This window comes from Capricornis sumatraensis, chromosome 2 (assembly GCF_032405125.1).
Source record: "Capricornis sumatraensis isolate serow.1 chromosome 2, serow.2, whole genome shotgun sequence".
Lineage (NCBI taxonomy): Eukaryota > Metazoa > Chordata > Mammalia > Artiodactyla > Bovidae > Capricornis > Capricornis sumatraensis.
The window spans coordinates 171,344,012-171,359,580 of record NC_091070.1 but is presented as its reverse complement, the minus strand read 5'-3'; the positions used below and the strand labels follow the sequence as shown (position 1 = coordinate 171,359,580).

Genomic DNA, 15,569 nt, shown 5'->3' with positions numbered 1-15,569 from the left:
AAAGTGAAGAGGAGCTAAAAAGCCTCTTGATGAAAGTGAAAGAGGATAGCGAAAAAGTTGGCTTAAAGCTCAACATTCAGAAAACGAAGATCATGGCATCTGGTCCCATCACTTCATGGGAAATAGATGGGGCAACACAGGAAACAGTGTCAGACTTTATTTTGGGGGGCTCCAAAATCACTGTAGATGGTGACTGCAGCCATGAAATGAAAAGACGCTTACTCCTTGGAAGAAAAGTGATGACCATCCTAGATAGCATATTGAAAAGCAGAGACATTACTTGCTGACTAAGGTCCATCTGGTCAAGGCTATGGTTTTTCCTGTGGTCATGTATGGATGTGAGAGCTGGACTGTGAAGAAGGCTGAGCACCGGAGAATTGATGCTTTTGAACTGTGGTGTTGGAGAAGACTCTTGAGAGTCCCTTGGACTGCAAGGAGATCCAACCAGTCCATTCTGAAGGAGATCAACCCTGGGATTTCTTTGGAAGGAATGATGCTAAAGCTGCAACTCCAGTACTTTAGCCACCTCATGTGAAGATCTGACTCACTGGAAAAGGCTTTGATGCTGGGAGGGATTGAGGGCAGGAGGAGAAGGGGACGACAGAGGATGAGATGGCTGGATGGCATCACGGACTCGATGGCCATGAGTCTGAGTGAACTCCGGGAGATGGTGATGAATAGGGAGGCCTGGAGTGCTGCGATTCATGGGGTTGCAAAAAGTCGGACACGACTGAGCGACTGAACTGAACTGAACTGATTCAGTAACAATAGAAAAACCACCCTCTGATGAAAATCTGTAAGCCAGGGACAAATAATGTCCATAGCAATTGTTTTAGATTCTCAATTTCTTCTGTGTCAATACTTTTTTTTTTTTTTTTCATATTCTTTCATCATGGCTTCTGATTTTTGGTTCTGCATCTCATTTACACTTTATTCTTGCACCATGAACTGTGGATGTTCATAGGGACTTTTGGCTTTAAAACACAACATTTCCTAAATGAATGTGTCTTGAACTCACTCCTCTGGCTCTTTCATCTCAAAACAGGAGCAGATTCAGACAATGATTACTTTATCTAATTACTGAAACCTGAATTCCTTTCTTGTTTAACCCTTTCCATTACTTTGCTCTCAGTATATTTTTCTAATGAGCTTCCATTATTAAATGCTGATATTTTCTCAAGCCTTCCCCTTCTCTCCTCCCTAACTTCTTTAGTTTTTTCTGGATCCTAGGTTTTCTTAGGCATCTAGGGTATTAATTATTCTCACTATAGTTTCCAACAAACCAAGTCAATAAAGACTAGACAAGTGAGTAGTAAAAATAATAAAAGAATAATATATCAACAGAGTGAGCTGAAGAAAAGACTAAAAATGAAACTAACATAAGATGGAATGGCAATTTTATATAAAAGGCATAGATTCAAAGATGAATCTTACAGAGAAAAATTACTTCAGTTACTTTCAGAAAGTGAGCTTTGGGCTTCCCTGGTGGCTCCGTGGTAAGGAGACACAGGTTTGATTCCTGATCCAGGAAGATTCCACATGACACAGCTACAGAAGCCCACACACTCCGGAGCCCATGCGCTCCAACAAGAGACGCTATCGCAACGAGAATCCCACACACTGCGAGCAAGAGTAGCCTGGTTTACCGCAAGTAGAGAAAAGCCAACAAGGCAATGAAGAAACAGCACAGCAAAAAATAAATTTAAAAAAGAAATTGAGCTTTGGAGACAACTTCAATAATGTTCTATGAATAATGCTCCATGAATGGTAGCTATAAGCAGTGAAAAAACATAAGACTAGAAAAGAATAGCTTTAATAAATGACATTAGTAGTGATGTGGTTAATAGTGTTACTAACATCAAGGAGCTTTAGAAAACTCCTTATAATTAATATATTTCAGCAAAATATTTGTAGTATTCAAAATACTTCCAAAGATCCAAAATTGTATATTTTACATATCTTCATAGGCATTAAATACCATAACCTTTATAATATATCCTATTCCTATTTATGTATCTGTAATAGTTGCTTGCTATAATACAACATATTATATATGAATGTATGTATATATGGATCTGTATTTACATATGGTTATTAGATATTGGCATACCTAAATTGATTATCAGTATACAACACATCCATATCCAACTTGGATATCACTATACAACATCAGTGAAAGTCTTCTCTATATAAAGCACATTAAAAAGCATGGGACATGCTAAAATTACTAAATTTATATTCTACAAAGAGAGCCAAAAGATGTTTCACATAATCTTTACAGTGCATACTATTATCTGGAGTAAAATAATACAGTTGGCACTGAGTGCTAGTGAGGAAAATGTTTTGAATAGGATAATTTGCTTTTTAAAACCTATCCTTTTATTCAATGGAAAAACTTTGGTGGGATTTAAGGGATTTAGGACATTCCTATATCTACTGTGTCTAGAACACATGTCCTCAATTACACTGAAATCAGACTAATTGCACTCCTTCTAATTATGCATTTCCTTCTAATTATGTTAATGTAATAGAAACATTTGTAGCTCAGGCTACTCAGGTACAATTGCAAATATGAAGGAGTTTACATAGAAAAACAGTGCTTTACAATTCGCAAAGAGTTCATTTCAGTTAATTATACTATAATGCCAAGTTTTCATTTTTACAATTACCTAGTGTTCAAAGCAAAACTCTAAAAAAATAAAGTGAAGTGAAGTCACTCAGTTGTGTCCGACTCTTTGCGACCCCATAGACTGTAGCCCACCAGGCTCCTCCGTCCATGGGATTCTTCAGGCAAGAATACTGGAGTGGGTTGCCATTTCCTTCTCCAGGGGATCTTCCTGACCCAGGGATCAGACCCAGGTCTCCTGCAATGCAGGCAGACGCTTTAACCTTAGCATTCAAAGCAAAACTCTAAAAAGTAAAAATTTTGAGGTCAGAAGATCTCTAACTTAAGTCCCAGCAACGTCACTTAACTGTCTGGCTTTTAGCAAGTTAATTGACCCCTCTGAGCTTTAGTTTCCCTACTCATAAAAAAAGAGGTAAAAGTACCTATATTACAGTATTGTGAAGAATAAACTACCTACCACATGCGAAATATCTAGCACAGTGCCTGGTACATAGTAGGCACTCAATAAATACAAATTTCTTTCTATTTTTATTGTGTCCTTAAAGCAATACATAATTTAGCATAAATCACTCAGTGAATATTTTGCTATATGTACAATTAGCAGTCTTTAATAAACTAAATATTTCTTTATGTTTTCAGCTACTGAGAAGAGATTTTACATCACTGTTAATAATTACGTGTAATAATAAGAGAAAACATATATACAAAGCAGAAATTAGTTTTTGAGTGATTAATATACCACAAAAATTATATTTATACTATATTATATGACTTTTATCATATCACAAAAATATCAAGAAGAATATTAACAAGATAATAGAAGATATTAAAAGAGATTAAGGAAATTATTAATATAATATGAACTATAACTATAGTATCTTAACAGTATTTCAAAGAAACATAATAAAAAATAAAGAAATAAAAATAGTAATAAAAGAGAAACATAATAAAATAATTGTACTTACATATTTCCAGCGTGCAAACTTTTCTGTTATATTAGTTCCAGGCTGAAAAAAGAGTTCCTTAAAGAGTTTATCATCTAATCCTTTGTGCTTGTAAATCCATCTTTTTTCACATTCACTAATAGATTTTTCACGTTTTTTATACAAGAACAAGTGGCTGAATATAAGAAAGATGGAATTCCCGTTTAGTCTTTTAACCAAAAAAAGTGGGAGAAAACTACTTTTGAGTTCACTTACATTTTAGAAAACATAGTGGTAAATTTAATATACTTGTTTTCATATTATTGCTATATAAAACTATTTAGGCACTCTAGGACTTTCTCATCAACATTCATCAAGGGATGAATGAGTGCTAAGAAATCTCTGGTGATATGAATGCCCGAACAATTATCAAACTACACCTGGCTATGCATTTTATAATATAATGTTAGAACATGACTAAATTATCTATAGGGATATAAAATAACCAATGTGAGCTCTTCTTACTTTCTTTCTCCATTTATGAAATACCTTATTTCCACCTCGGAATACTACTCTACAGCAACACTGTCCAAGAGAATGTAACGTATGCCATAAAATAACTTAAAAGCTTATATTAGCTACACTAAAAAAGTGAAAATAAATAGATGAGATTAATTTTAATGCAGTTGACACATAAACACCACAAGTATGAACTACATGAGTCAATTATACATGAACTTTTTTTCAATAAAAAAAGTACTATACTATCTGTGGTGGGTTGAATCTATCACACTGTGAAAACCATAGGTATACAGGACCAACGGTAAATAACTAGAGCTTCTGCGAATTCTGGTACTTGTAGCAGGTCCTGAAACCAACCTCTTGCAGATAAAAAGATGACTATATTATGTTTTATTTAACTTAATGTATTCAAAATATTACTAGATAAATGACATAAATAACTTAATATTGTAATAATAAAATAATAAACATTAGTTCTGTAAGATCAAAAACAAGGGATAACATCTCTCACCCAACCTATTCAACACATTCAACATTGTACTCAAAGCCCTGTTCAGTCCAATGAGGCAATAAGAAGAAAATCATACCCAATCTAATCTTTGAGAACAGATGCAAAAATTCTAAACATGAGTAAAAAGAATTCAGCAATGTAAGCAAACAATAATAAGAGCACTATGATTAACTATTACAAAGCTCATTACATAAATAATAGAGAGAAAATGTAAAAATATATAAATAGATGCAGAAAGGCACAAGATAAAATTCAATAACCAATCATTATTCAAAGATTTTTAAGAGCGGATATAAAAGTAAGTTACTTCAATATCATATAGACAATCACCAAAAACCAGTAATATTTATTACATGTGATGAAAGAGCAAAATCATTTGAACTAAAATGATGAAACAGGTAGGAAGCTTACTGCTACCATTACTATTAAACAGCAAAAGAAAAAATTAACCAAGGAAAGCAATTTTTCCATTTCTGAAATGTTTTAAGTGGGCTCTATCACTTTATTCCTTCACTTAAATATTTTCACTGATGAGTTAAAATTAGGGTGAAATACATTAAAAGAATAAAACAGTTCAGTTCAGTTCAGTTGCTCAGTCATGTCCAACTCTTTGCGAACCCATGAATTGCAGCATGCCAGACCTCCCTGTCCATCATCAACTCCCGGAGTTCACTCAAACTCATGTGCATCAAGTCGGTGATGCCATCCAGCCATCTCATCCTCTGTCGTCCCCTTCTCCTCCTGCCCCCAATCCCTCCCAGCATCAGAATCTTTTCTAGTGAGTCAACTCTTCGCATGAGGTGGCCAAAGTACTGGAGCTTCAGCTTTAGCATCATTCCTTCCAAAGAAATCCCAGGGCTGATCTCCTTCAGAATGAACTGGTTGGATCCCCTTGCAGTCCAAGGGACTCTAAAGAGTCTTCTCCAACACCACAGTTCAAAAGCATCAATTTTAATATTATTAAGAAACATATATTAAATTTTAAGAATATAGAATGCATGAGAATGGATGCTTGATAAGAGTCTCTTTACTGTTAAGTAAAGTGTAGAGAGGTAAACTATGTGGCCATTATCTTTCTCATAATGCAGAAATCTATATCAATTTACTTTTTAAAATTTTACTTTAAAAAATTCTTACATTCCTTCAAATTTAAACACAAAAGGAGAAAAGTTATGACCAACCTAGATAGCATATTCAAAAGCAGAGACATTACTTTGCTAACAAAGGTCCGTTTAGTCAAGGCTATGGTTTTTCCAGTGGTCATGTATGGATGCGAGAGTTGGGACTGTGAAGAAAGCTGAGCACTGAAAAATTGATGCTTTTGAACTGTGGTGTTGGAGAAGACTCTTGAGAGTTCCTTGGACTGCAAGGAGATCCATCCAGTCCATTCTGAAGGAGATCAGCCCTAGGACTTCTTTGGAGGGAATGATGCTGAAGCTGAAACTGCAGCACTTTGGCCACCTCATGTGAAGGGTTGACTCATTGGAAAAGACTGTGATGCTGGGAGGGATCGGGGGCAGGAGGAGAAGGGGACGACAGAGGATGAGATGGCTGGATGGCATCACCGACTCGATGGACGTGAGTTTGAGTGAGCTCCGGGAGATGGTGATGGACAGGGAGGCCTGGCTTGCTGCAATTCATGTGGTCGCAAAGAGTCGGACATGAGAGACTGAACTGAACTGAACTGAAAGCCTCAGTGCAAAGAGATAAAAAGTAAACATAAACCCAACTTTCAACCTCAGGACATTTACTTCACTCAGATAATCTTGACCTTTGGTATTACTCATAGGCTTGGGTATTACAAATAGAGAAGAGTGTAGCATCTCATCAGAAAGGTGGTTATAATGAGAAACTTTCACAAAAAATCTAGGATCATATGAAGTGCACTTCCAGTGCACCAACATCACTATTCCCCTCACTCTAAAAATTTCCAGAAGAAGAAAGTTTCCATCACGGACCTACTTTGTCCAAAGAAAGGAAAACAGTCTTTACTGAAAAGTTTTAAAAGCAATGTATTTCTCACATGACCTGAGTAATCTGTAAAAACTGGAGATGATCCTTTTCAGTTTCAATAGACACTTAAAAGTAACCAAAACATCCTCTATGGAAAAACCAATCTTCATAACAGAGTATCAAAGACTTTAGAAAAAGTTCCAAGGAATATGAGTTGACCTTCAAAATTAAGAGTGGACAAGGGAATGATGCACAGTAGGTGAAATCCATAGTAAAAGCAGATAGCAGAATCAAATCCATAAAGACAGCAACTACTAGAGTTATGAACTACTGAAATAAGTATGCTTAATGTTTTTTTTAAAAAATAAAGGGATATTAAAAATAGGAGAAAAGAGCTATTAAGAAAACAAAATCTGAAAGAGAACCAAACAATACTTCTACCTATTAAAATATATAATACTTAAAATGAAAATTTCAATGGCTAAATAGCAGATTATATATCACTGAGGAGAAAATTATTCAACTAGAAGATTAAGGATCTTCTGTATAGGATGTAGAATAGAAATAATTATAAAATAAATATTAATAGACATTGTAAATTTGTATTTGTTGTATGATTTAAGAATATTCAATTATATTTTAAAGGGAAAGAATACAAACACTTAGAACAGGCAAACCTCTTAAGATGCCAAGTATAGATACTGAACAAGCAAATGAGAGATACAGGTAAGATTCATAAGGTGTCTCAGGTATACATAGTAAGGTAGCAACCTGAAAAACACTATGTAATAAATGAAGCAAGTGTGTAAAGAATACTGTCATAAAGGAAGGAATAAAGCATGGAAGGACTAAATTAACATTTTAGAACATTCACAAAGCATTTATTACATTATCTTCAGAGGCACAGCTATGGCTCCCACCAAATCAATCATCCATCAGTAACCTAACACAACCTCATGCATGCTATACCCAAAACATGCAAATAAAACTCATCACTTCTTGGCAGGTTGTCAGTTACTTAGTTCATAGCTATGGTGAGGAACACTTGCTCCTACACCTCTCTAAAAAGTCAAGAGTATGGTGGCTCCAATCATTTTCTGGCTGTTGAAGGCCTTCACTCACCTCTACTCTGGTTCTTATAACCCAACCATCAGAGAAAGCCTGATGGAACAAAGTGAGAAACAGGATACATGAACACTGCATAATACATGACTCAGATAACATGGTCATTTCACCCCACTTGTACTCACTTCTGTTCCATTATTCTCCCTCATTTCTTGCTATATGTTTTAAGTAGATTAAATAACCTGATTCAAGCATCTTAATTTGATCTCTGAGGTTTTTTATTCTGTGAGCTCTGAAACAGACTGCCTGGTAACTTACTTGGAGGTTGTCACAGCATCTAGGTAACTTTCCACCATTACAGCTGGCAATGAGAATGGGATACAATTAAAAGGCATCCTAAATAAATTATAAGAGAAAGATCTTGCTTCACAAATCAAATCAAAGCAATATAAAAGAACCACTAAAATTTACCCATAATACAGAGTAGAGAAGAAACTGAGCTAGAGATTAGAAAAAAAACCAGAACAAAACTCAATGGAGGGCTATTATCTCCAATTAGACTCTGGGATCAACAGGAAGAAATCCTAAGCCCAATGGCATTACCAAATGTCAAGTTAGTCTGTGACCACGACCTCTGTTCCAGTCTACCTGTTAATTTACTTACAGACACCACTGTAAAGAGGGTAACTTCCGATCATAAGAAAAATGGGAAATATAGATATTTTGAATAGATTATCAATAAATAAAATGATGGCTGGAAATCATCCAGAACTGATAAAGGAGAAACCAATCCCTAGATGCATAAATATTAAGCTGCATAATAAAAATAAAGTGATTTTTAGAATTGTCAAAGAAAATATCTTCAGAAAAATATCAGAAATACCTTAGATTTAAAAGTAGTAAGAGGGAAAAGAAAGATAACCTGTAAATGAAAAATTAGTCTGATAGTTTACTTTTCAACAGCAACAATGAAAGCCAAAAATAGTGAAAATATATTCAGTGAGCTAAAGGAAAATATCTATCAGCATAAAATTAGAATTCTCAAAAGTATATATCAAGTTTCACATAGGAAAAAAATTTCCCTATGCTTTTGCTTGTTTTAGTCTATAATTTTAGAGTGATTAAATAATGTCTAGTGATGGTCAGCTATACTCTCATCTCTAGAATAAAACACTAAATAACTTACTTTAGAATAAAATTAGGAGAGTTTAACTGATTCTAAACAGGGATTTAATAAATGTTCCTATTCGTGCAGCACTGGTTCCTAGCATCTTTAAATTCTAATTATGCCTGTGTTTTGCAATATGAATCACAGCTTTACTCTTGGGCTTCTGATGTAGTCAGGATAAGCTATGGCAGAAGTTGGCAAATTTTTCCTTTAAGAGCCGAATACAGATAGTAAATATTTTAGGTTTGTGGCCACTACAGTCTGTATCTTAGCTATTCAGCTTTTCCATTATAGCTTAAAAAGCACATTGACAGACAATATATAAAAGAATGGGTGTGACTGTGTTCTGATATAATTTATTTACAAAATCAGGCTGCCGTCCTAGGAACCATAGTTTTCTGATCTCTAGTTGTAGACTTCTAAGATCTGCAAAGTCAGTTATACATACCTATTTGCTTCTTACTTTGCAAAATTTTGTTGCCATCTTTCTCTTCACACTTCTCTTGCCCTTTGCCTTTCTAAATCCTCACATTATCAGTTAAATGGGATTTAGAGTGAGCAGAGGCAAACTGAAAGGCCAGCACGATATTATTTTTCAAAGTATGTGTTTTAAAGGAAAACTCCTACAATTGTGTTTAGGAATGCACTGCACATACAAATCAATTTAGGAAAAACTGACATTTTTATTACACTGCTTCATTCAATGTCATAAAAATGACATAGTCTTATATTTATTTCCATCTTGTTCTATCAGTAATGTTTGGTAGGTTTCTTTTTAGAGGTAATTCACATCTTGCCTTTCATGTATCCTTAGTACATGTTTAATGACAGCTATGGAAGTGTACTGCTCAGATCTCCTTGAAGAAGACCCACTACGAGGAGCACAGCTGACTGACAGCCCCAGCTCTTGCCTTTTTTTTTTAGATCCATCACTACATTTTGTCAAGGCTATTCCCAGTCATTGACTGAGGAATTGTAATAGAACTGGCCCATTTCTACCTGATGGAGGATTCCTAAAATGGTCAAGCTTTGCTCAGGGATCCCTCACTGGTCTGGCCTAGATTTTTTCAGAGTTGTGATGCTGAATTCTTTCTGCCCAATTCATTTTCTCTCTCCCTTCACAGATTAGCATAAAAGCATGAATATGTTTCCCTGCCTATTTCCACTTCCTCCTCTTTTGTTTGTCAAAGTTATTACTCCCAATAAATTTCTTGTACACTTAATCTAGTTTATGTGTCTGCCTCTTAAAGATCAATCCAACAAGTAGCGGGGTTTTTATACTATTATAAATGGTAGATTTTAATTTCAAGTTGGTGATTGGTACTACATATCTAAATAATATTGATTTTTGTATTTTTATTAGCTTTCACATTCAAATCATAAGAGCTATAAGAAATTATAATTTTGTTTTTTTCCTATCTTATCTTTTATCTCTTTATTTTCCTTACTTTGTTTCATTAGCAATAGTTCCAGAACAATTCCACTTAGTTCCAGAGCAATACTAAACAAAAGTGCTAACAGCTGATGCCCTTGTCGTTTTTCGCTAATCTCAGGGAAATAATTTCAAGATGTTGCTAAGTATTAATAAATGTGTTAAAATACATATAATTAGATTAAGAAAGTTTCCTTTTAATCCTAGATTGCTAAAAGTGTTCTTCTTTTTTTAACCTTTTTTAAGTGCTGAATTTTTTATTTTTTGTGTAGACATTAAGATGATTGTATTCAGGCAGTCCTCACTTTACACAGAACTACATTAATTAATCCCTGTGCATACCAGAACTATACTGTCATTTTGCACAGTTCTACTGCATATTATTTTTTCTATTACTGAGTAACAAATTGCACAAACTGAGCAATCTGTGTTCTTTCTTATCTGGAAGCTTAGGGGAAAACATCTGCTTCTAAGCTCATTCAAGTAGGTGGTAGAATCCAGTTCCTTGTGTAGGACTAATGTCCCCATTTTCTTGCTGATTGTTGGTGGAGGGTTACTCCTAGCTCATAAAGTCACTCTCAGGTCATTTGAATGTGGTCCACTCTACCTTTAACACAGCAACAGTATATCAAATCCTACTTGCGTTTCAACTTTCTCTGATATCCTGTTCTGCTATCAGTCAGAAAACATTCTTGTTTTTAAAGAGGCCATTTGATTAGGTTAAACTAACTCAGAAAATCTATCTTAAGGTCAGCTTATTAGTAAAGAACTTTGTGACATCTGCAAAATACCATCTGCCTTGCAATATAACATGATCATGGGAGTAACACCAGGGAACAAAGATCTCGTGGGCCATCTTGGAATTCTGCCTATCACAAATTAGATGATATCAAATCTCAGTTACTTTAGAAGCTTGAAAAATGAGGGTACATTCAAAGTATGCACAAATTTTAGTTACTGTGATAACAAAGTGAGAAACACTGAGGTGTTTTTCCCTCACTCATACTGTATTAATGTGATTGGTTTCCTAATGTTAAACTAACTTTTTATTCCTGGAATAAACCTATGTTGGTTATAGGATGTTAACCACTTTGCATAGCTCTGTATCTAATTTTCTAATATTTTACTTACAATTTTTACATGGGCATACATAAGACAGCCTGAAGTTTCCTTTCTTATAACGTTCTTGTCAGGTTTTACTTTTAAAGTTATGCTGATCTCTCAAAACCTGAAAAGTATTCTCTCCCACTCTTTGGAAATTTTGGTTTAAGATGGTGTTAAACATTCCTTAAATGTCCAGGATAATTCATCAGTAACCTACAATTGAAGTATCTTCATGGGAAGGATTTTAATAATGGATTCAGTTCTTTTAATGTATGAATGACTATTCAGCATTGTGATTTCTTCTGTCAGACTGAAAATTGTGTTTCTTCAAAGAATCTGTCCATTTCACACACATTATCAAATTATTTGGCATAAATTTATTCACTGTATTCCCTTTAATTTCTGTGGATCTGCAGCAATGTTGTTTTTTCATTCCTTATCATGGTAAAATTTTCCTTCTGTCTCTTTGTTAGAGCGGTCATGCTGGAGCTTTATCAATGTATTACTCTGAAAATAACCAACTCATGGCTTTATTGATATTCCTGCAAATTTTCTCATGTTCTTTGTATCCTCGTTTTATATTTCATCAGTTTTTGATACTATTTTTATTATTCCTTCTCTTTTACTCTCTTTGGGTATAAACTCCAGTACTTTGGCCACCTCATACGAAGAGTTGACTGATCGGAAAAGACTCTGATGCTGGGAGGGATTGGGGGCACGAGGAGAAGGAGATGACAGAGGATGAGATGGCTGGATGGCATCACTGACTCTATGGACGTGAGTCTGAGTGAACTCCGGGTGTTGGTGATAGACAGGAAGGCCTAGCGTGCTGCGATTCATGGGGTCACAAAGAGTCGGACGTGACTGAGCAACTGAAATGAACTGAGTACATCATGAGAAATGCTGGGCTGGAAGAAGCACAAGCTGGAATCAAGATTGCTAGGAGAAATATCAATAACCTCAGATATGCAGATGATATCACCTTTATGGCAGAAAGTGAAGGGGAACTAAAAAGCCTCTTGATGAAAGTGAAAGAGGAGAGTGAAAAAGTTGGCTTAAATCTCGACATTCAGAAAATTAAGATCATGGCATCTGGTCCCATCACTTCATGGCAAATAGATGGGGAAACAGTGGAAACAGTGTCAGACTTTATTTTGGGGGGCTCCAAAATCACTGCAGATGGTGATTGGAGCCATGAAATTAAAAGACGCTTACTCCTTGGAAGGAAAGTTATGACCAACCTCGACAGCATATTCAAAAGCAGAGACATTACTTTGTCAACAAAGGTCTGTCTAATCAAGGCTATGGTTTTTCCAGTGGTCATGTATGGATGTGAGAGTTGGACTGTGAAGAAAGCTGAGTGCCAAAGAATTGATGGTTTTGAACTGTGGTGTTGGAGAAGACTCTTGAGAGTCTCATTGGACTGCAAGGAGATCCAGCCAGTCCATCCTAAAGGAGATCAGTCCTGGGTGTTCATTGGAAGGACGGATATAAAGCTGAAATTCCAATATTTTGGCCACCTCATGCAAAGAGTTGACTCATTGGGAAAGACTTTGATGCTGGGAGGGATTGGGGGCAGGAGGAGAAGGGGACGACAGAGGATGAGATGGCTGATGGCATTACTGACTCGATGGACGTGAGTCTGAGTTAACTCCGGGAGTTGGTGATGGACAGGGAGGCCTGGCATGCTGTGATTCATGGGGTCGCAAAGAGTCGGAAACAACTGAGCGACTGAACTGAACTGAACTGAACATATCTGTAGGTATAAGATATAAATAACTATACAGACAACTTCAATACAGTATTCCAAATGTTGATAATGCAAGTATGTGATATACATTGTAGAGGCCAATATCCCAATACTTTTCCCTAAGCAAATTAGGAGCAACTGGAGGATTTTAAGATTTGATTTATAATTTTAAAAGATTACTCTGTGAATGCTGTAGTAAATGTAATTGGAAGGGAGCAAGAAATTCAAGGAAAGATTGTTTCCCATGCAAACAAATAGCACAGAGTATATGAGATAGAACAACAATAATAATGATATATAAAAAATCAGCTATTAAGAATGGAATATTCACATTTGCCTGATACTATGTGGGTTATATTCATGACCTCAATTCTCACAAGCAAGTAGAAAATTAAGTACTGCTATTAGCCCCTGCTCTCTACCATTTATTAGTAATTTATCAGGAAACTCAGGCCCACAGTAGGTAAGTAATACACCTAATGGAACGGCATTTTAAAAAGAAAAGAATTAAAAGCAGTCTGTCTTGAAGCACTGTGATATATTTTTACTCCTGACATTTCTCCCCACAAAGCTCATTCAGACCCTTTTCTTGCCTGCTGAATTTTAAGATTGTTTCCATGTACAAGGTTATTATCTCATGGTACATGAATATCAAAGGAAACCTTGATTCTAAGAGAGAAAAACTCAATCCCAGGGGCATAAATTAAAGACAAATCCATTTAATTAAATGTTTATTTCACATAAAATACATACAATTTAACTAAAACATGAGATAGAAAAAATATTTTAAATAAATATGTATGTGTTAGCAACTGCCTGATTCTTTTCACATCTTTTACTCCAAACCACTTTACTTTTCTTCATTCATAAGCCCAGTCTCTCCCACAGTTTGGCCTTTGTTAGAGAAGTATATGGAATCTCATCTTCAGAAGTTGCAGGCACTGTATTATGTTCAGTTTTGTCTTCCATACTGATCTCTATCAGGGCTATTGCCATCTATGATGTAGTACATGCAGGCTAACACAAGACAACACTGTCTGCTTTACCACAGAATGTTGAATATCATTTCAGTGATACTTCCTAATCTTTCTTTCTCAAGGAATGTCTGTTTCCCAACTCCAGATCTATTTAATCCTACCTGTATTTCAGGGCCATGTTCTGTTTCTATTTTATGAACTCTACCATTTAGCATCTGAAAATAAGCTTTAGGAGAAAGCTCATTTCTTTTCTCATGTGTTTAGTGTTTTGCATGACTAACACAAATACACTGATGACACAGTATACTCTCTTCCCTCTCCAGATACAATGTTGAGTCTTACAGGGAAAAATTTCCTGTATTTGTAAAATGTCTGCTATTGAAAAGGGAGGCACGGAACAAAGAGAGAGGGAAAAGTATTAATCAAATGATAATGTAGATTAAGGTGGTAGCAGATGTTCTGGCAAAACTATCTTCATATCCAAACAAAATACAAAATCCTCATATATTCATGGCTTGTACTTTTTTCTTATATTGTACATGGCTTATATTTCTATTATGTCCCATTACATAGAGAATTTCTACTAATGCTTTTAAGTTTAATTTATAACACTGTTAGAATTATTCAAGATTAATAAAAACTTTATTGATTAGTTATTTATACAGCCATTTTAAAAGAAAGAAGGTAATCAAATGATTATACTAAATATTATAGTATTATAGAGTCTGTGATGTTTTTCTCAAAATTAAATAGTCTATACATTACCAGGTTGATAGGGAATACAAAAATGCATATTATTACAGAAATGACTTTTGTCAATTATCTTTTAATATTGAAATAGTGAATAAAATAAAACATACCTCACTTTTTTCCTAACTAAGAAACCACGTGTCCATCTTTGAATAATCAAAACTGGTGAGTTATGAGCCAGAATTTCATTAACTTTTGAAATAATGTATTTGATATTATCAATTTCATCTTCATAGGTTGATCCCTGTATAAAGAAAATTACTTAATAATCATATTTTTCCAAAAGATATTTTAACTTGCTAGTCTGATGGTATAAACTATTTATTAAAACATTCACAGCTGTCTTATATACATAATACTTAAGTAACATATACATTTTCAAATCTATTTTTATTAGATCATAAGGTCAAGAACTAGTAGCACAAAATAATTTCAAATCTTTACACAAAATTCAAGATCAATGAGGATAACTTTTTCCATTCTAGATTCTTCTATCTGCTATCACAGGTATAAAATTTTGTCCATAATCATGTTGATCTCTGAAAGGTAGGGGCATGAATAGATATCCAAAGACCCTTAAAAGAATTCTGTGAATCATCATAGATGAAACTTATATATGTTGGATTTATAACAACTTGCAGCAGTTCAAAATTTCGTTGCATCTTAACTAGATATTTTACAGGAAGACAGTACATTCCCTGGGGTAAAGACTTCTATATTATCTTTAAAGAAATTATCTCTAAGATATTTGGTCCTGTATATTTTTAGATTTTGGAACCACAGACTCC

At 34.8% G+C, this 15,569-nt stretch overlaps 1 protein-coding gene across 1 annotated transcript in view; it reads right to left on the bottom strand.

Moving 5' to 3' along the window:
• The window catches only part of LRRIQ3 (leucine rich repeats and IQ motif containing 3), a 170,612-nt gene that overhangs the window by 133,025 nt on the left and 22,018 nt on the right, over positions 1–15,569 (bottom strand). Inside the window, exons 3-4 of the mRNA XM_068966640.1 lie at positions 14,892–15,025; positions 3,592–3,745 (exon numbers count right to left, since the gene is read on the bottom strand). Of these exons, the coding sequence (XP_068822741.1) occupies positions 3,592–3,745; positions 14,892–15,025 (288 nt within the window). The remainder of the gene's footprint in view (positions 1–3,591; positions 3,746–14,891; positions 15,026–15,569) is intronic.